Raw genomic sequence first — 21,412 nt, forward strand, 5'->3', positions numbered from 1 at the left:
CTGAGGGCCTTATTTTTTCTCACATTCTTTGTATGAAGCACATCTTTTTTTCAAGGTCCAACTCAAACGAGGCCTAAGTGGCTATCATAGATCCCCCTTCTGAATGCACTCAGCACTCTGTACCTCTCCCCTGCCATTTACGTTCTACCCTGTGATAACACCTCACCATCCCTGCAGCCTAGGAGGACGTCTAACACACAGCTGGTGCTCGGTAAATACTTGAACGTTTGGTTGCATTGAACCATTTGTGCACGTGTTTCACTGCAGCTACCATATGGGATTGTTGGCTGAAATTAGAGTTAATGTCTCTGTTCCCTGAATAGAGTATTTCTTGTTGTGAAGTTCATTATGATACAAGGCAATTCACCTCACCACCTTGATCTCATTAGTCAATCCTATTCTTAACATTCTCAAGCTTATATCAAGATCTTCGGAACAAGAGCATAAGAATGTTACAACACTTTCAACTGTGGAAAAGAGTATTGATTTTTTTAAAGTCACATTTGAAGGTTTATTGAGACAAAATTACCATTTAGTTATCTTCCTTGGACATCCCAGTAAATTTCTCAGAACAAAAGAATTACCCCCATCCATGCCATCCGACTATTATCTTTCTGGTTTCAAGCAGATATTTTAGGGACCATAAGGAGCTAGCATATTTTGATTATGAGTTTCCCATACCTAAGTCACTTTGTGTGGGCAATTGTCTAACATAAGGAAGCTAAAAATACTGCCTATAAATGGCATTAGAGACTACAGCTTGCTTTGAGGAAATCTCAGAGAGCTCGTTTCTTTTCACAGAAGACCCCAAGAAAAACTTAGAATGTAAAAACAAAATGAAGTTTCTCCATTGGTCTGTCTAAATTGGAATGAAATCTCACATATTTTGTCTTAGTCATTGCAGGTATGGGAGAATATGGCACATGTCTTACCTGGAAGCAGATAAGCAGTGGTGCCTGTATTAATATCTTTTTTTTAATGTCTTTTTTTTAAAACTTACTGTGAGAGAGAAAGCGTGCAAGGAGGGATGGGCAGAGAGATAGGGAGAGAGAGAATCCCAAGCAGGCTCCGTGCTATCAGCACAGAGCCCCAAATGGGGCTCGATCTCACAAGCCTCGAGATCATGCATGACCAGAGGGGAATTCAGGAGTCAGACGCTTAACCGACTGAGCCACCCAGCCACCCCTGTTTTACTACCTTTGATCTTTAAGAAATTGCATGTATTTTCTCTCTGGGTAAAATGGTATTTATAATGGATATATCAGAGGGCTTATGAATATAAGGAAGAGCCTTTTAATCACTAGTAACCAAATCATTAATTGCGAGGTTCAGTGAAACGTATTACAGTTAAAGCAAATCAAGCGTAGCCCTGTAGGTTCCCATATCTGCTCTGAAACCAGAATTCGGACATGCGCCTTCACTCTAGGTGACTTTCCAACAGCTAGCAAATAGTTCTCGCTCCATAAGGAGCCATCACACTGATGACACTGTGTTAAAACTTCGACAGCAGACTCCCGCAAAGTCCAGAGAGATCCTATCTCTAATCACTGATGCTCTCACTACTACCATCCCCGCCATCTAGTATATTCTACTAGATATGCCCAAGGGTTAGGTGCATGCAGTTGAACCTCTGACTCCAGATTCTGCTCTTTCCGGAAGGTTCTTTTCCAGGTATTGTGGGAGAAGGGAGGATGATCAGTTCCCTTCTGTACACATTGCTCTGTCCAGCCAAATCTGCTCCATACCAGTTGTTCCTAATCACTCAACAGCCTCTTCCCTACAACACCAGCTCATTTCCAGGATAGCTTGTTTGGGACAATTTCCCTTGCTTGATGCTTCATGGATTTAGAGCTCCTGCTTCCTTTATCGCCCACTTGACTTAGCTCAGAAGCCAGATCCTATGTCCTCTCTCTACCTCCATGGTAGCAGTCTTCCTCCAAAAGCTCCATTCACTTTTTGTCTTTAAGTGTATGTTTCAGCAGCTTCTCATTCAGAACAGGGGGAAGATGAAATCCTTCTTTTCTTAGGTGCCACTCCTATATAAATATGAATTTTTCATTTACTAAAAGATGCTGACTTATTACAAAATATATTGGTTAATTCTGTCCCGAATTCACCAATAGTATGTGCAAGAGTTTCCTCCTCCACAAACTGTCTCACATGGATTTTCTTTGTACTCTGAGTTTCTCTGAATAGCTGGCATTTCTATTTAAAATACCATTTTGTTCATTTTGGGATTTGGAATGTAGAAGCAAATGCCATCAACTAAAATAGTTAATGATTAAATCAAGAAAGCTAGAAGGCTTGTGGTGCCTGGGTGGCTCAGTCGCCTAAGCATCCAACTCTTGATCTTGGCCTAGGTCATGATCTCATGGTTCATTAGTTTGAGCCCTATGTCGGGCTCTGCACTGACAATATTCAGAGCCTGCTTGGGATTCTCTCTCTCTCTTCCCATCTCGTGTTTTCCTCTGTATTTCTCTCTTGCTCGCTCTTTCTGAAGATAAATAAACAGAAAGAAAGAAAAGAAAGAAAGAAAGAAAGAAAGAAAGAAAGAAAGAAAGAAAGAGAAAGAAAGAAAGAAAGAAAGAAAGAAAGAAAGAAAGAAAGAAGAAAGAGAGAGAGAGAAAAAGAAAGATATAAGCCTTGATATTTTCCCCCATAGATATTACAGTTTAGGCCTTTTCCTAATCAGTAACAATTTCAGTTTTTGTTGAACGAGTCCTGAGTACTTTGAGAGGTGAGGAGATATTTAATGGAGTGGAACCAAAATGAACTGTTGTAATAATTCTGTTGTGGCCCATTCCAAGGAAACAATGGATATGCATGTCCTTTGAAGTTTCTATATGCTATGTCATGGTTTTTATTAACCTACTATGTTTTCTCATATTATTTGGTGAGTATTCTATGAGAATAGATTTCAACAGACTTTGGTGAGATGAAACTGTCAGTCTATCCAGTTAAGATGACACTGGTCTTCCCACCCTATGTGAAATGTACAAGTTTTTTGTTTTTTTTAATTTTATTTCTTTGAATGCGCTTTTATGCTATTAATATGTTTATTATGTTTTACCTAGTTGGGTACACAATGAATGATCTCATTTTTGAATGGCAAGATGAGGCGCCTGTACAAGTGGCCGAAGGACTCACTTTGCCCCAGTTTCTGCTGAAAGAAGAGAAAGATTTACGATACTGCACTAAACATTACAACACAGGTAGGGTTTGAGCATTCTTTATAATGCCTGTGACTTCTGGTTTTATGATGTTCAATATTTCTTAATTATAGTGGTAGATTAATTATTTTAACTATTTATAGCTCAGTATTTTTCATAGTGACAGCAGAAAACAAATGTATGTGAAATTTACGAATACTTCAACTCAATGCATGTTGTTATATAACTGATTCGTATAGGATCAAAGAAATGCTCAATTATATCTATTTTTTTCTTTTGCAAAAAGCCCATAGTTCTGTCTAAACAATATTTAAAAAAAAAAAAGTTCCTTTAATTTCTATGTGAACAATAAAATGTACTTTCTAGCTCTTCTTGGACAATATACGTTATGTTTGATGACAAAATGAAAGAAATTGCTTTTTTTTTTTTTTTAAAGCTTCATTTGCCTAAACCTCTCTTTTGGCTACAGTTTTATGCATTTCAAGTTACTGCTACTTAAGCACCTACTACTCACACTGACACAGCAGCCTTTTGCCTTTGAGGATAGATATATGTTTTTAACTTTAAATTTATTTTTGAGAGAGAGAGAGAGAGAGAGCATGTGAGCAAGGGAGAGGCAGAGAGAGAGACACACACAGAATCTGAAGCAGGCTCCAGGCTCTGAGCTGTCAGCACAGAGTCCCACACGGGGCTGGAACTCACGAACCGGGAGATCATAACCTGAGCGGAAGTCGGATACTCAAGCAACTGAGCCACCCAGGCGCCCCAAGATTTTGTTTTTAACACCAAGGATTGATATATTTGCACATTCATGAGATCTGTTCTCTTCTCTCAATCAGTACGGACTATTCCCATAATATTTATTCTTGCTGCCTAAACTATTCCTACAAATTCTGTTAAACCACCCACAAGTGAGTCATCACTTCAGTGCGGTTAGTCCACAGCCTCCCACTGGCATCAGCTGCTGCTCCTATTATTTCCTTACAGTAACTATGATTCCTCTTTGGCTCATCGATTGCCAGTACTGTGACCTGACCTTTCACTCTACAAGGTCTTCAATCTCTTTTATCTCTTTAATCAATTCATAGTACCTGGTGAAAAAGTCACTGCTGTTTTCTTAGCCCAGGGATGAGGCTGATATTTAATTTAATGGGGAGTTCAAGGTTAAGATCTCAACCCAAAGATAAAGGGCAAGCAGGTCAATACCAGGGTCCTGGCTCAACTCTCCAGGGTCAGTCACAGTGACAAGCAAATTTTAGAGAGATGCTAAGAAGCGACTAGAGTTGGTATAAGCTGGTGGACTGGTTTCCTAGGGCTGCTGTAACAAAATGCCACAAACTTGGGGTCTCCCCAAGACTCTCTTCTACGTCTCCCCTTACTCTATGAGTTGGCCACAGTGGCTTGCTTTCTTACGTACACCCACCGATTCCTGCTTTGGGTCCTTTGTATTTGCTCTTCCTTCTGTACATGCTCTTCTATACTTACATACATACTTCTCTACGTACATTCTTCTACACACACAAACATACTATTTCCCCAAATTGTCCCAAACTCAATACTCTCACATAGTTCCGGACTGCTCAAATGACTCCATAACAAACACATGCTGAATGCCCAAATGCCCCCTTCCACTTACTGCTTTCGCTGCCTAAAATTTTATCTTTAATTTCTATGCTTACTTACGTATTGTTTCCTTTATTACCAAAAGTTTTTAAAGCCAAGGATTATATATAGTTTATTTCTTTGTTTCCTCAGTCTGCTGAAGTATGAAGATACTCAACAAGTATTTGTTGAGTAAAATAGTAAATAAAAAGTGGGTTTGAACATGGAGAATTTGTCTGTACATGTGAGAGTATTACAATCTTTTCCTGGGAGGGGCAGATTTACTCTAAACAGGAAACTTTCCCTTTAGCTCTGTATCGGCAAGCAGGCTTTTTTTCCCCCTCCAGTTTTGTTGAGGTATAATTGACATAAAATAATAGGTTAATCAGCGTGCAACATGCTGATTTAATATATGTATACACTGTTAAAAGATTCCCCTATCAAGTTAGTTAATACACCCATCCCTTCACATACTTACCTTTTGTGTATGTAAAAATATTTACGTTCTACTCTCCTAGCAAATTTCAATTATACAGTAGTGTTATCAACTCTAGTTGCCATGTTATCTAGATCCTCAGACCTTGTTCATCTTGTAAGAAAGGAATTTTTTTTTTAACAACTCTATTGAGGGGCTCCTGGGTGGCTCTCAGTTGGTTAAGCATCTGACTCTTGATTTCAGATCAGGTCATGATATCGCTGTTGGTGAGACAGAGTCCTGTGACCTCTGCACTGACAGTGTGGAGCCCGCTTGTGAATCACTCTCTCTCCCTCTCTTTGCCCCTCTCTCACTTGCATTTTTGCACTCTTTCTCTCTCTTTCAAAATAAATAAATAAACATTTAAAACAATGCAACAACTCTATTGAGATATAATTGAGGTACTATAAAATTCATTTGTTTAAGGAACACAGCTCAGTGATTTTTAGTATATTTACCGAGGTGTGCGACCATCACCATATCTCAGAACATTTTATCACCTAAAAAAAATAAACCTCATAACCATTAGCACTCCTTCCCATCCAGCAGCCCTAGGTAATCAGTAGTCAACTTTCTGTCTCTATAGCTTTATATTTTCTGGATGTTTTATATAAATGGAATCATATGTGGTCTTTGTGATGGTCTTTTTTCACTTTGAAGAAAGTTTTTGAGATTCATCCCCATGGTAGCATATTTCTATACTTCATTCCTTTTTATTCCCGAATAGTACTCTATTATATGGATATACCTCATTTGTTTTTTTTTTTTTTATTCATTCACCAGTTGATAGACATTGGGAGTGTTTCCAACTTATGAGCCACTTATGAACACTCATATACATATTTTGGGGTGAATCTATGTCATATCTCTTGGGTATATAGTTTGGAGTGGAAAGTTGGATCATGTGGTAAATCTATGTTTAACATTTTAAAGAACTGCCAGTCTGTTTTTCAAAGTATTCACACCATTTTACAACCCTTCCATCAATCAGTGAAGGTTCCAGTTTCTCCACATCCTAACCAACCCTTGTTATTGTTCATCTCTTTTATTATAGCCATTTTAGTGGGTGAAACAATATCTCATTGTGGTTTTGATTTACATTTCTTTAATGGGTAATGATGAAAATCTTTGCATGTGCTTTTTTTAATGTTTATTTATTTTTGAGAGAGAGAAAGAGAGAGACAGAGACAGAGAGAGAGAGAGCAAGCGAGGGGCAGAGAGATAAGGAGAGGATCCAAAGCAGGCTCTGTGCTGTCATCCCAGAACCCTATGTGGTGGAACTTGAACTCATGAACCTGAGATTGTGACCTGAGCTGAAATCTGACACTTAAGCACTTAATAGACCGAGCCATCCTGGCTCCCCTTTTCATGTGCTTATTGATATTTGCATATCTTCTTTGGAAAAAGATGTTTATTCAATTTTCTTACCTATTTTCTGATTCAGTTATTTCCCTTTTTTAGTATTGACTTACATATGCTTTTTCCCAGTTGGTAGATTGTCTTTTCACTTTCTTAATTGTGTCATTTGAAGCCCCAAAACTTTTAATTTTGAGGAAGCCAAATTTATCACTTTTTTTCTTTTATTTCTTGTGATTTTGGTATTGTATTTAAAAAAATTATTGCTTAACCCAAGGCTATAAAGATTTACCCCATGCCTTCTTCTAAGAATTTTGTAGTTTTAGAATTTGCATATAGGTCTATGATCCATTTTGAATAGTATGAGATGGGGTAGATGTTCATTCTTTTGCATGTGAACACAAAGTTCTCCCTGTACATCTATTGAAAAGACTGATATTTCGCTATAGAATAACTTTAGTCCTTTGTTGAAAATCAGTTGACCATAAATGATCATTTCTGGACTTCAGCTCTATTCCAGTGAACTGCATATCTATATGAGATGACCATGTTTTGTAGTTATTGTAGATTTGTAGCAAGCCTTGAAATGGGGAAATGTGAGTCCTCCAAATTTGTTCTTTTTTCCCCTGAAGGCTGTATTGGTTGGTTATTCTAGGTCCCTTGCATTTCCATACTAATTTCAGAATCAGCTTGTAAATTTCTGCATAAAGGCAGTTGATATTTTGAGAGAGATTGAAATGAATTTGTAGAGCAACTTGGGAAGTATTTTGATTTAGCCATATTTAGTGTTTTAATTAATGACAGAATGACTTTCCATTTGTTCCAATTTTCTTCAATTTTGTTCAGCTATGTTTTGTATTTCTTTAGTGTGGAAGCCTTGCACTTCTTTCATTAAATTTACTTATTAGTATTTTATTTTATGTGGTTCTATTATAAATGGAATTGTTTTTTTAATTTGATTTTTTATTGTTTATTGCTAGTGTTGAGAAACACAACTGATTTTTGTATAGTGATAGTATATCTTATAACCTTGCTGAACTCAGCAGTTCAACTAGATTTTTAGTGAATTCTCTAGGATTTCCCACATGCAAGGTAATATTTCCTGCTTGTAGAGATACTTTTAGTACTGCCTTTTCAATCTGAATGCCTTTTTCTTAATTGTTGGCCTAATTATCGTGGCCAGAACCTCTCACTACAATGCTTAATAGATGTGGCAAGAGAAGACATTCTTGCCTTGTTCCAGAATTTAGTAGGAAAGCACTCAGCTTTTCACCGTTAAGTATGGTATTAGCTGTAAGTTTTTCATAGAAGCCTTTTATCAGGTTGAGGAAATTCCTTTCTGTTTCTAGTTTGTTGTGTTTGTTACGAAAGACTGTTGGATTTTTCACAAAGTTTTACTTCTGTTGAGATGATCATTTAGTTTTGGTTTTTGTTCTATTAATATAGTGTATTACATTGACTTTAAGGCTAAGCCAACTTGCTTTCATTCCACAATTGTAGTTGGTTACGGTGTATAGCTCTTTTCATATGTTGCTAGATTCAGTTTGCTAGTATTTTTCTGGTTTTCTTGCATTTATATTCATAAGAGATATCGGCTGTATACATTTTTTTTCCTGGGATGTCTTTGTCTGGTTTTTCTATCAGGGTAATACTCACCTCATTGAATGAATTAGGAAGTATTCCCTTCTGTCTATTTCCTGGAAGAGTTTATGTAGGATTGTTATTCATTTGTCTTTAAATGTTTAACAGAATTCACCAGTGAAGCTTTCTGGTCTTTAGTTTTCCCTTGTGTGAAGTTTTAAAATGACTAATTCAACCTCTACTTTTTATAGGCCTATTCAGATTTCTATTTCTTCTTGAATCAGTTTCAGTAATATGTGTCATTCTATATATTTGTACATTTCATCGCTTGTTGGTATACAGTTATTCCTAGTAATTTTTATAATCCTTTTAATTTCTCCAAGTAGCAATATCCTCTCTTTAATACCTGCTTTTAATAACTTTTTTTTTGCTTGATCCATCTCAGCCAGGCTATTTTAATTGCAAATTACAAACAACCCAAATAAAAAGTTCAACTGCCATAAAATAGTCAACCTTGTGCCCATTTTTATATTGGATTATTTGCCTTTTTATCATTGAATTGCAATAATTCTTTACATTTTCTCTAGGTTTTTTTTTTGAAGAAAAGTTGAGACTAGAATGCATTTTTTTTTTACTTTGTAACTAAAAAATGAATCAATCAAAATAAATTTTGAATCACTTACAAGAAATAAAATTTAAGCCTTAAAAGTAAAATAATTAAATAACTAATAATAAAATAAAATGACAGTCAAAATATAAATGTACTTAAAGAAGCTCCAGTGCTTATATCAGAATTTGTATAACTTGTTCATTTTTCTCTCTAGAACCACACATACACATGTGGTATACATGTGTATATTTTTATCTATTATCAATTAATTTATTATTAATTATATCATGAGATTACTTGGATTATTAATAGTGATAACAAGAAAATGTCTGTTATTCTTACCAGATTTCATTATTTAACTTTTTATATTTTAATATAATCTTAATTTTTTTTTACGTTTATTTCTGCAAGAGACAGAGCGCAAGTGGGGGAGAGATAGAGAGAGAGGGAGACACAGAATCCGAAGTAGACTCCAGGCTCTGAGCTGTCAGCACAGAGCCCATATGTTTTAATATAATCTTAAAAATCTAAATTTATTTTTAAATATTTCAAGAATTTCTAGGCATTCTGTATGTAGTTGATAAATTGATGAAAAGATCATAGAGAGCTTGCATGTATGTTTCTGATCACTAAACACTAAAGAGTGGAATCTAACTTCCCCAGAGTTTCTGAAACTTTGTTAGGGATTTTAAGCTCTGAAATCTCATCCATCCTTTCATCTAGCGAGTGTCCTGTGCATCACAGTAGCACGTAGCTCAAGCCACATTTCTAGAAATTTTGCCCTGAAACTTATCTAAGAATACACTACTAATTTTCTTGGATGTGCTCTGTGATTCTCTTTCACAACTGGATCAGAGAATGTCACTTAAAAAAAGATCAGCATGTTAACTCACTGACCTTAATAAAACCAAGAATTTGGTTATTCAGATAAACAGTTATTTTAGGGAAAGATAACATGGTAATAGCACTAAGAACTATAGTCCGAGAGTAAGCAGAGATAACAACAAAATGGTTAACTAAGACATAATTAATTCCTCTATTAGTTACTTACCATAATAGAGACACATGTCGTAAATATATAGAGTAAATATATCTCAGGTTATTTTAGTGTGTTTTTAAATTATGCTCAAATTTATTGATGGAAAATAACATGTTTTGCTCTTCTTTGCATTAATAGTTTCCAAATTATTAATGCATAATTTATATAAATTACATTTAAGGAAGTATTTATCTTCAACTGAATTTTTCCTTTAGCACTTACTTTAAAGTAAATGTAAAGGCCTCTGGACCAAATAGCACCTGGCTCTAAGTAAGTACTAAACAGACACCATCAATGAGTAAAGAAGGCCCTTATGTAATAGACACACACTTCTCCTGTCTTATCTCAGAAACAATTGCTAGAATCAAGTGAAATAATAGATGTTTGAGTACTTTCAAAGTAGGAAGTGCTAATCAAATGTGAAGTAATAAGATTACAAACTATTTCCTGGTAAGTATACTCTCATGTTGCTTCCAGATGCTTACAGAACTAGAAGAAAACTCTTTTTTCAGAAACCAATTTGCATTTATGATTTAGGATCCTTTCTCACTGTCATGGAAAATTTTAGGACAAAATATAAAAAAAAAAAAGTGACATTTGATACCATACAAAGACCTATTTTTACCAATTGCTGCATTTATTTTACAACCAACTAGGCAAATTTACATGTATAGAAGTGCGATTCCATCTTGAACGACAAATGGGATACTATCTGATCCAGATGTACATTCCCAGTCTCCTGATCGTGATTCTATCCTGGGTTTCATTCTGGATCAATATGGATGCTGCTCCAGCCAGGGTAGCCTTGGGAATAACTACTGTTCTGACTATGACCACACAGAGTTCAGGATCTCGAGCGTCCTTACCAAAGGTAAGTGTGCTAAATGGACATACACATACATTTGTACAAATATTTGTAGATAGAAAATATTTTTACATTAGAAAATTAACAGATACAATTGCCAGCTTTCGTCATTTCTTTTTCAACAGGATGTAGTATTGATTACTAATTTTAAAGGTAATATATAACCAAGGAAAAAAACTTGTAAATCACAGAAATAGATGGGGAAGATTTCTGTAAACCAATGATATCTTCCTTTGCAGTTGTGTTATAATCCCCAGTTATTTAAATATCAGTAACACTCTTATACATTGTGGAATTTTTTTATCTATAGATTTTTAAACATTTAGAGATCTATAAAACATGTGTGTAAGTTAAATCTACACAGTAACTTTACATGGTGGCCCAATACTCCATTGCATGGATGTGCTGCTATAGTAATATACTTACTATTAGGACTGACACAATAATGAACTTTAATATGATGAACATTATATTCATGAATATGTATGTGTGTGTGGTATGTATGTGTATGTATATGTATATATATATATGTGTGTGTGTGTGTGTGTGTATAGCTTTACATATACTTTGCACTTTTCCTTAGTATAAATTCTTAGAACTGGATTCACTGTACTAATAGCTGTACGTATTGATATGTATTGCCAAATGTATGTCAAGAAAAATTCACAGCAGTTACTCCTACAAGTATTGTATGAGGGCACCCATAGTGCTATATGTAGCATTTATTATTTTTGTGGGTTTTTTTTTTTTCTCCTCTGGCTTTTAAGTTGCCATAGGTCAATAAAAAGGAAAGCTTATCTAATATGATTTTAGTCCATGCTGAGCTGCCAGAATTAAAATAAACTGTTCTCTCTATGAAGTTTATAAAAGAACCCAATATTTCCTTTTACAACATATGCTGAAATAAAACATAGGAAGCTTTTTTAATCCATTTAGCAAAATAGCAATAGAAAATTATTTTCCTCTCCTAAATGACTTCTAAGAAAAATTTCTAGTATCTAAATTAAGTAATCCTGTCTGGCTTCCAACAAGCTTCACTATTATTTTCATTACGATCATAGAGATGTAATAGAATATAGTAGCTTTTCTTGTGCATTTGATGCTATCTATCTGCAATGCCAAGCAAATTATAAATCTACGGTCACGGCTTCCTTAACTCTTACTGAATCACATTGTATGATTCAATTTATTAGATTAAAATGCCTAAATAAATAAAAGCTGATGGCAGGACATTTTATCACTAAAATGTTACTTCATATAGGAAGAACTTGACATTTAACAATGCTCACACTGCCTAGATAAAATTTAATGGTTGTCTTTCAAAATAAAGTCTACTTTTATTGACAGTTAATTGAATTTTCAAAATGATCCATATCAGCTAGTGCTTTATAAAAATATTGTTCAAGTGAAAATTATAAGTCTGTTTATAAGATTAAGTTAATAAGTCTCAATGATTATTTATATAGGTATAAATGTCTCAAGGGCTCTGATTAAAATAGTTGAAGTCCTATAGTCAATCTGTAAAGGAAATTGCCAGTTTACTCATTGATTTTCTTCATGAGCTAAACAAAAATGAAAGCACATTCATTCTGTAAGTTGTCAACTAGAAAGAAGAGAACAAAATGCTCCATTTCAGAAAGCAACAGCTTCTATGAGACACAGTATAAAGACATTTGAATACAGACATAAAGGCAGAATTGGGAGAGCACGAAGGTCTGAGTGGAAGAAACGGAAATAAAGAAAGCAACAATTGTTTTTTTTTTAAACAAAGAATAGAGACACAAGTTTTTTTAAAAAGAAAGAAAATCTTGGGATGTCTTTATACTTTTTCTTAAGATATAAGAAATATTTTTTAAAAAAATCATTAATTTCACTATGATCTCAGGGAAGGAATAAATTTTCAATTATGAGTTCAATTATATACATAATGTATACAAAGCCTTTACATCTCTTAAATCATAGAGACAATGACCACAATGGAAATGTGATAACAGATTTAATTCCAACCCACAAAAAAATAATTGATTACCAAAGTAATATCTTAAGAGAAAGTGACCATATCATTTTAGGCTTTGTGATAGTTAAGGAATGGGAGGTTGAACATATTGTTATTATTTTTTTAAGTTTATTAATTTATTTTGAGAGACAGAGAGAGAGAGAAAGACAGAGAGTGAGAGAGAGCACATGTGAGGAAAAGAGAGAAGGAGAGTCCCAAGTCTGATGTGTTGCTCAAATTCATGGACAGTGAGATCATGACCTGAGCCCAAATCAAGAATCAGATGCTTAACTAACTGACTCACCTAGGTGCCCCAGAACATATTCAGTTATGTATATTAGAATTCAGGAAGGGAAGCACTGATGATCCAGGATAAACAACAAGAATTAACCTATTCAAAGAGATCATTCAAAAGAGGAGAAAATCTCTTGAAAAATGAAATTTTTATCCTGTGATTTTGGGGTCCTAGAAAGACAAGAGGTGAGGGCCCACACTTGCCTTTGGGAATAGATGACTAAATCCTACACCTTAAGGCCTGCTATATTCTCAACCTCACAAAAGAACCTTCAAGATGTCTAAAAATCTTGCCACTGAAATATCCACCATTCTCTTACTGACAAAATCTAGGAAGTAGGAAAACAAAATTAAATTCAGGAAACCAATAGAAGATTATCAGACAGAAGAGGAAGAAACAATAAATCATTAATTTATAGTAATTGCTTGGTGTTTTGTCCAGGCTGTGTGCCAATGCATCTCCTACAGGATACGAAGGAGCTTGGAAATCAGTCAAGTAAGGGTCGGGGTAGAAAATTGGAAAGTCTCAAAGGATATACCTTAGCCAGCACCTTGAGAACTGCAGAGCTGAAAAGATTCCTCTCTGATATTTCCTGTTGCATTGCCCTCTACAGTGTCATAATAAATCAAGCATGTAATAGTCCAAAGCAAAAAGACCCCTGTGATTCATTTCTTGGAATGTGGAACTATATGGAGTTTCTGCAGGGCCTACATTAGGTGACAAGAAGAGGGTGACAATACAGCCTATTGCCAGCAATTTTATAAAGTTGTATAACTTTAGGGACACTCTTTAACACTGTGTGCTTGGAGAAGAATGAGCGAGGGAAAAAAATGGTGATGACCATGGAGCCACGTCATGGACGGTCTTATAAACCTTAATGAAGATCAGGTTTATTTTTAGTGGATTTTGGAGGGATTTTAATGAGAGCAGTAATCATTCTGACTTTTATTTGAAGATCAGATAGAAAGGATACAAGTGGAAGCAGAGAAACTCCAAACAAACAATTGTAGTCTAGAGCAGGTGATGGTCTGGCTAGACTGGTAGCCATAGAGGTGGAGAGTAGCGGATGTATTTAGAAAGAGGTAAGTGTTTTAAAGAAAAATGTATTTGGAAGTGAAATACATTATGACAGGGGACACTCAGACCTCAGACTTCAGGGAGTAAACCTATAGCTGGATAGGGAAGCAGAATAGAGATGATTTTCCTAAGAAAGAAAGAAGGCCCAGAAGGAAGGGAAAAAGATGTATTTGTGGTTGGCCCTCCTCCTCCAGTTGGAAATAAACCTGAATATTCAGTCTTATTTTTCTTTTCTTTTCCCAGGGCCATCTCCCCACCCTCCTCTCTCTCTCTCTCTCTCTCTCTCTCAGTCTCTGTCTCTCTCTCTCTCTCTCTCTCACACACACACACACAGAATAGATTAGACAGCTGAATGAAAGGCAAGACTCACTCACCTTAAAACTTTACTCCCAAACTCTGAGATCTCAACATTTTGTGATTTTTTTTTTTTTTTTTTTACATTTAGAAAAACAATCTTCCCAGGAGACTCAGGTTTAATCAGAGGTGAAAGAGAACATGGTAATAATCATTTAATTATTTTTGAGTATATATTTGATTTATACTAATACCTAGTTAAAATCTTGGCACTGAGGGAATTATATTTTTTATTATGTCTAGAGATGGATCAGAATAGAGAAAATTGGTAGAAGGGACAAAATATAATTTTAATTTGGAAATTATGGGTTCTAGCAAGATTCTGCACGAGGGAATTCTGGGAAGATCTCAGCTATATAGCAATATCACATACATCTTACCCTTTCTTTCCTGCTTTCAAAGATCAGTTATTTCTTCTTCAAATCCTGCTCCTATCCCTTTTTCATTCTCTTTCATTGGGACCAGCAAAGGTCCAGCTTTGTTACATGTTTTCTGTTTTATATCATCTGCAGAAGTACACAAATATTACCATGCACACCCTAAATTAGTCTTTTAAAAATGAGTTTCAAACTTATTGTAATAACAGAGAATATTTAAAGATAACATGCTGAACAAACAGATGTATGTGCATGTGCCCCCCCACCCCCCCCCCACACATACCCAGACACAAGCTTGGCAGAGGCCAGAGAATCTCTAGCCTCCAACTTCATCCAAACCTTAGCTCTTAACACAATATAGTCTTAGAACCCAAAACCATTTCAGTAAAGTTGCAGTTATTCCGTATAACAACCAATCCCCAAGTCTCAAAGGTTTACCACATTTATTCTTGCTCACAGCCTTGTTAGCTGCCTGTGAGCAGCTCTCTTCCGGGTTTGTCTGAGATTGGCTGACTTGGGGGGACTTGGATCTAGGCTGCGGAGTAGGTTCTGTTCCCTGTGTCTCCCCATTTTGGGAGGGTAGGTGTGGGTAGCATGTTCTTTTCACGGAGGAGTGTAGGAAAGCAGGAAGGCAAGCAGGAACTTGCAGTGCTTTTGCTCAGAACTGACACAGAGTGACTTCTGTTCTCATTTTGTAAGTCATACCAGGTTTCATAGCCAAACCCAAGTCAAGGGGGGTGGGGAGTGGACTCCACCCACAGGGTAACCTTGAACAGGAAAGGAGAAAAAAAGGATTGTCAAGAAATAATCTTATCTACCTTAGGGACAATGGTTTGTTAAAACTGTCTGTCTCCTTTCCTAGACCTGACTCTGCCATATTAGGAAATACTCAAGAAAACAAGGGGAGAAAATGGGATGGGGAGAGGAAAGAGTGAGGAGTTCCTGGAAGATTCTATGCCACTCTGCCCTCACCACTATGGACATCTCATTTGGAGCAGAGCTACTAAATGTTAGAAAATAAGAAACACTAGAAATTTCAAAGGTGGACTGTCAATTAAATATTTCACACAAGCTCAGAAGCCTGTAGGCTTTGAAAATCTCAAATTCTGCACTAAAAGCTGTTTATCTTAAATAATTTCTTTTTGCTTTTTTCCCCCCAATTTGGGAAAACCATCAGAAGTAAATTTTTGAGAGAACAAAAGATTTTTTACAGTTCTATCCTCAGAACCTAAGTCAGCACATGATATATGTCTACTGAGTAAATATCATGCAGATATTTAAAGACAAGAACTTTTAAACATTTACTTAGTACTCAGTCTAAACTTGGAAAAGAAGAGAGTTTGTCATTTTATCATGTCTTTCTAAAGGAATGTAAAAATTCAAGTGAATTACTCTTGTGTATAACCATATTTTTCCACTTGAGAATCACCAAGTTACTAACAAAAATTAAAGATTGAAAGTATCTACTTTACAGTGTAATAAAAATATTGATTTTAGAAGATATAACAAAGATAGCTTTTATATTAAGTTTTCACTCTTCCTAAAAACATATAGAAGTCATTACAAATGTTAGAAAATAGCAATTGAACTATTATATTTTTATTTGGATACGATGGTTGTGTGGGGACACAAAGATCTGTATGTGAGATTGCACTGAAAAGAGAAGGATGGAAAGAAACCTGGAGGGTTTATACTCACTATTGTGTTCTTATCTAATTAGTTTTCATTCTTCTAAAAAAAAAAAATGAAGTTTTAAAGGAGAGTAAATTGCTGGGTCACCGAGGTGACTCAGTCGATTAAGTGACTGACTCTTGATTTCAGCTCATGTCATGATCTCTTGTAGGATATAGCCCAGGCTCTGTGCTGACAGCAGGGAGCCTGCTTGAGATTCTCTTCCTTTCTCTCTCTGTCCCTCCCCTGCTTGTGCTTCTCACTCTCTCTCAAAATAAATTAATAAACTTAAAAAAAAGCAAATAAACTCTCGAACTGTGAGAATCATGACCTGAGCCAAAACCGAGTTGGATGCTTAACTGACTGAGGCACCCAGGTGCCCCATTAGCAATTGTATTTAACTTATAATAGAGTATCTGATGCAAGCAATACATTTATTTTTTTAATGTATCAAATATACTAAGAGTTTGATTTCATATTATATTCACCTAGGGAAAAAAAGAAAAAATAAAAAGGCATAGAAAATGAAAGAGTCATTTCTTCATACCTTTTTTGTTAAAAATCACAGAATATAATGCATGTGTACGTCATCCAATTTTATTAGTGTTTTGTCTATTATCTATAAACAGATAATTCCTAAACATAGGGTAGTTCCTATAATAAGAAGAATAGAAATTGATAAATATCACTGGTTTTACATTTAACCTTAGATCTACATTTACTTGGTTAACATAAATTTACATTTACTTGGCTTCCTAGATCTCCCTAAACTGAAAATTAACAAGTGTCAAGCCTGTCTTCTGATAGGTGACACAGAGTCAGAGCCACTGCATATATTCTTAAATCTGGTGGTCCAATTATGAAAAAGCACAAAATCAAATGACAAAGTTTAAACTGAGAAAATGATAAAATACAATGGCTTTGGCATCAGATTAAATTTAAAAGCAAAACAAGTATATGCCACCTTGAGACAATTTTACCTAAATAATGTTTTAATAACTCCTTTTTCCACATTCACATACATCCTAGACTCGTACCACAAGCCTTCCAGGCAGATTAAAATGGAGTAAAACTCCCTCTCACCAGCGGAATAAAGAACATGGTCCCTAAATCAGTGTGGTTAAGCAACTAACCACACTGTAAATGAAGGCTCTTAGAACTCAGAGAAAAGGGTACTGGGAAGGTATATGGTTAAAACAAAGATAATATTATGGAAATAAAGAGACTCCTGTACAAAAATACAGAGGAGAAAGAAGTCACAGGTATAATTCATCCTTAACTGAGCAGTTAAAACAGATAATATATAAAGAAATGCCAGTAACTAACAGCATGCACCTAAGAAATATTTCCACTGGTATCTAGATTTTACAGTTTTATTTAAATGTTAAACATAACAGCCTTACCCTGTAGAAGGGATGATGGAAAAACTCCCATAACTGAGGGAGAAGTCAGAGATAAGTAGATGACTTTTCCAAATCCCTTAGCCTTTGTGATTGCACCTTTCTTATCTGGTGACTGGAGGGATTGGCCAAGTCCATTACTTAGGAAATAATGCAGTTCTGCTGTATTATGATTGCATCTCTTAAAATAAAAACCTTTATTTGGAAAAGAAATACTGTACTTGAAGCACCATTCATTTTCTAAGGTTTCTGAGGGTCATAATCAGTATGAATGCAACAGCAGTTAGCCTGGGCCCTTGGGAGTAGCTCCCCAGGGTGATAAATGGCAAAGTTCACAAAATCTTGTGCTGTGTGATTCACTGCCTGGTGTTCCAAGAAGACAGTTTTTCACATAGTTTCTTTTATTTTTCCATATCCAATTTATACTACTTTAACACCTATTTCTAAAACAGTGTTTATTCTTTTCCTTTGTTCTTATTCTTGTCTCTCTCTCGTGTTAGGTCTTAAAAGAAGCTCAAAATGATTTTGAGACTAATGTTTTTCCCTATAAAAGTTACAAAATGGAAAGTTCTTATATGGGTTTTACACCAGGGAGAAATGTAGGATCAAATATACCACAATCTGGATTTTACAAAACCAAGATTGAGGAATAGTCAGTGTGATCTGAAAATTCCCAGAAAAAAGCTGTGACACAGGCAGGAAATCTTTCAGTGTATCTCAGAAGAAAAGCACTTTGTTGTATGCTTGAGTCATTTGTCCATTCCACAGCTAGAACTGTTCATCACAGTTTACTTGACAATTCTAAGGAACTGGGAGTATCTACCAAGATTGACTACCATTAAAGTGAGAAAAATCACCCTAATGAAAGGGCTATTTTAACTAACCAAAAGCAATATAATGTGATGTTTCACTCTGTCTCTTTCTCAAAAACAGCAAACTTAGATTGAGAAGAGAATTGACAAAATATTCACTCCCAAATGTTTGCTGGAAAATCTACCTTCCCTTCCCTTCCCTTCCCTTCCCTTCCCTTCCCTTCCCTTCCCTTCCCTGGAGTGCCAACATGTAGGTTTGTATGAGATTTTGTGAGCCTCAACTCCTGGTTCTGGTCTACTCAATTTCTTGTTCTTAAATTTAAGTCGTGTTGCTTGTAAATGCATTTTAAAAGTCTATTTCTGGAAACTATTGGCTAATAATAGTCTTAGTTATAATTTGTAATTTAATAACTATAATTTACTATAAATAAGTTGTCTGGCTTAGAGTCTAATAAATATTTACTCACTAATGCACTGTCATCTGTGAGCTGTAATCTAAGGCATTATCGGTCCCAGTAGACAATCCTTTCAACCACCTCTATGCGGAGTAAAGTAAAGGCATGTATCTCGGCCGTCTTCTTGACTACACCGTTTGGTGCCATACTTGTAACACAACTCACCCAATGACCTTGTAAAGGAATGTGTTCTAAAATTTCTGCTACTTAATAATCTTACCAAAAGCTAGGGTCAAGGTAAATATATTTATGAAGGGTTGTCTGAAATGTATGCAACGCATCTACTCTGAATTCCGAGAACGCAAAATCAAATGGCTTCAGAGGGCATAGGCACAAATAAGTTAACCACAGAGTGTTCTGGTATAAGTTATTAAGTGTGGAGATGAGCACCATGGTTAACTGGGAGGTGCCTTCCACACTTAGAAGCACGTTCCTTTTCTTTTTCGAGGCACTGTGTAGCAGGGGCAAACTTATTCCCGTGCCTAAATTTGGCTTGCAGCCTGCCTGTCTTTACTTGCCACTAGGTAGGCCATCTACTATCTGTCCTAGATTACGTTAGCGCTTCGGAATGCTACCTGGACTCTATTTTCTATAACCCGTCACAAGTGATTTTACTGAATTCTGACCTAACACTAAGGTTTGAGGAAATTTTTGGCTGGAGATCAAGGGAGGTTTCTGCTGCACTTTAATTAATTAATAGCTTTAGTTTTTTTGTTTTGTTTTTTTTTTTCTTTTTTTAAATAAAGCAGTGAGTTTTGCTCTTCAACAAAGCTGTTGTAGTTCTCTATGGAGACATCGTAAAACCGTGATTAGATCCTATCCACACTGTCCTCAGTTCTGTACCTGTAGGAATCCGGAATCCTTGTTTTTGTTTCAGAAATAAAACTAGTGGAAACCTTCCCACCCCTACTCCGTCTGCCACTTGTGCTGGCTTTCTCTTCCTTCCAGGCACATGGTAAGATTGTACCTCTTAGTTCTACTGTAGGGGCTGACCGGAAGGAGTGCTGGCTGATGAGTTTCGAACACAGTGAGCTGTGCCACTTCTAGCCTGGAGTATTTGTCAGCAAACACGAGACCTACCAGTGCCAGGTTTTCCTGTACTGTCGCCGCTGCCAATGTTCCAGATAGTGACTGCCCTATCAGCTGAGGTCCCAGTAAGAATGACAGTGACAAGAGTCACCATGTAATTCAAAGTGGACATGCAGTGTCTTTTATTGTTCTTTGTTTCATGCCAGTGAGATTTGGGGATTATGAGGATTATGGAGATTTGGGGATTACTGTGTCCTATCCTAGCTTGAATCCTTATACCTACTTCCTTGCATCATTGGTAGGATAGATGTAGAGAAATTCAGGCTTAGACAAGCTCCCCGAACGTGATTGCTCCCCAAGGTCAAGGAAATTTGATTCATTTGATTCTAGTCTTTATAGCCAGGATGACTATAACTGATAATGATAAAGTCCAATTATATATATATATATATATATATATATATATAATATATATATATATATTAAATATATATAATTATATATATAATTAATATATATATATTAAATACTAGTTTATATATTATATTAATATATATATTATATATATAATATATATATATAACTGATAATGATAAAGTCCAATTATATATATATATTATTAATATATTAATATATATAATTGGATTTTATCATTATCAGTATATATATGTGTGTGTGTATGTATTTTTGTATATATATATATGTATTTGTATATATGTATATAAATGTATATGTGTATATATATATATATATATATATATATTTGGGACACAAAAAGCAGACTGTCTCTATTTTCTAATGATAACATTAAAAGTAGAATGAATGCATAATCTTTCTGGGAAAAAAACTGACATAAGAAGTCCATAGAACATAATAAGTCTTATATTCCTTTCTCTACATTATAAAACATTTTTTAGAATGAGAAAGACAAGGCCTTGCAGTAACCTAGCTTTGCATATTCAAATGATAATTTATCAAACTGATCTCTTCTTAGATTATCACATGACAAGTAGGGAATGGTTTCCCTGCTCATAAAAACACTTCATTTTAACTAATGTAAGAATGTTGTTGAGGGGACTTTCATTGCATTTCAGAAGATAAAATGCTTTCCTGATCTGGTTTTGCTTCTTCAGAGCAACTGGTTTGTTTTATGTGGTAAATACAATGCTCATGTCTCTTTTTCTACATTGTTTGCTAGGAGGCTGTTTGTAAGATTTTAGAATCAGCATATAGAGAGGACCTTACAAT

The 21,412-nt window shown here is 35.4% G+C and overlaps 1 protein-coding gene across 2 annotated transcripts in view; it reads left to right on the plus strand.

Annotated features, from left to right (window-relative positions):
• GLRA3 (glycine receptor alpha 3) overlaps positions 1-21,412 on the plus strand; it is a 192,592-nt gene that overhangs the window by 147,011 nt on the left and 24,169 nt on the right. For both annotated transcript variants that reach the window (XM_007097140.3, XM_015544207.2), the window contains exons 6-7: positions 3,075-3,212; positions 10,490-10,704. In XM_007097140.3, the coding sequence (XP_007097202.2) occupies positions 3,075-3,212; positions 10,490-10,704 (353 nt within the window). The remainder of the gene's footprint in view (positions 1-3,074; positions 3,213-10,489; positions 10,705-21,412) is intronic.

The sequence above is a fragment of the Panthera tigris genome, chromosome B1 (genome assembly GCF_018350195.1).
Source record: "Panthera tigris isolate Pti1 chromosome B1, P.tigris_Pti1_mat1.1, whole genome shotgun sequence".
Lineage (NCBI taxonomy): Eukaryota > Metazoa > Chordata > Mammalia > Carnivora > Felidae > Panthera > Panthera tigris.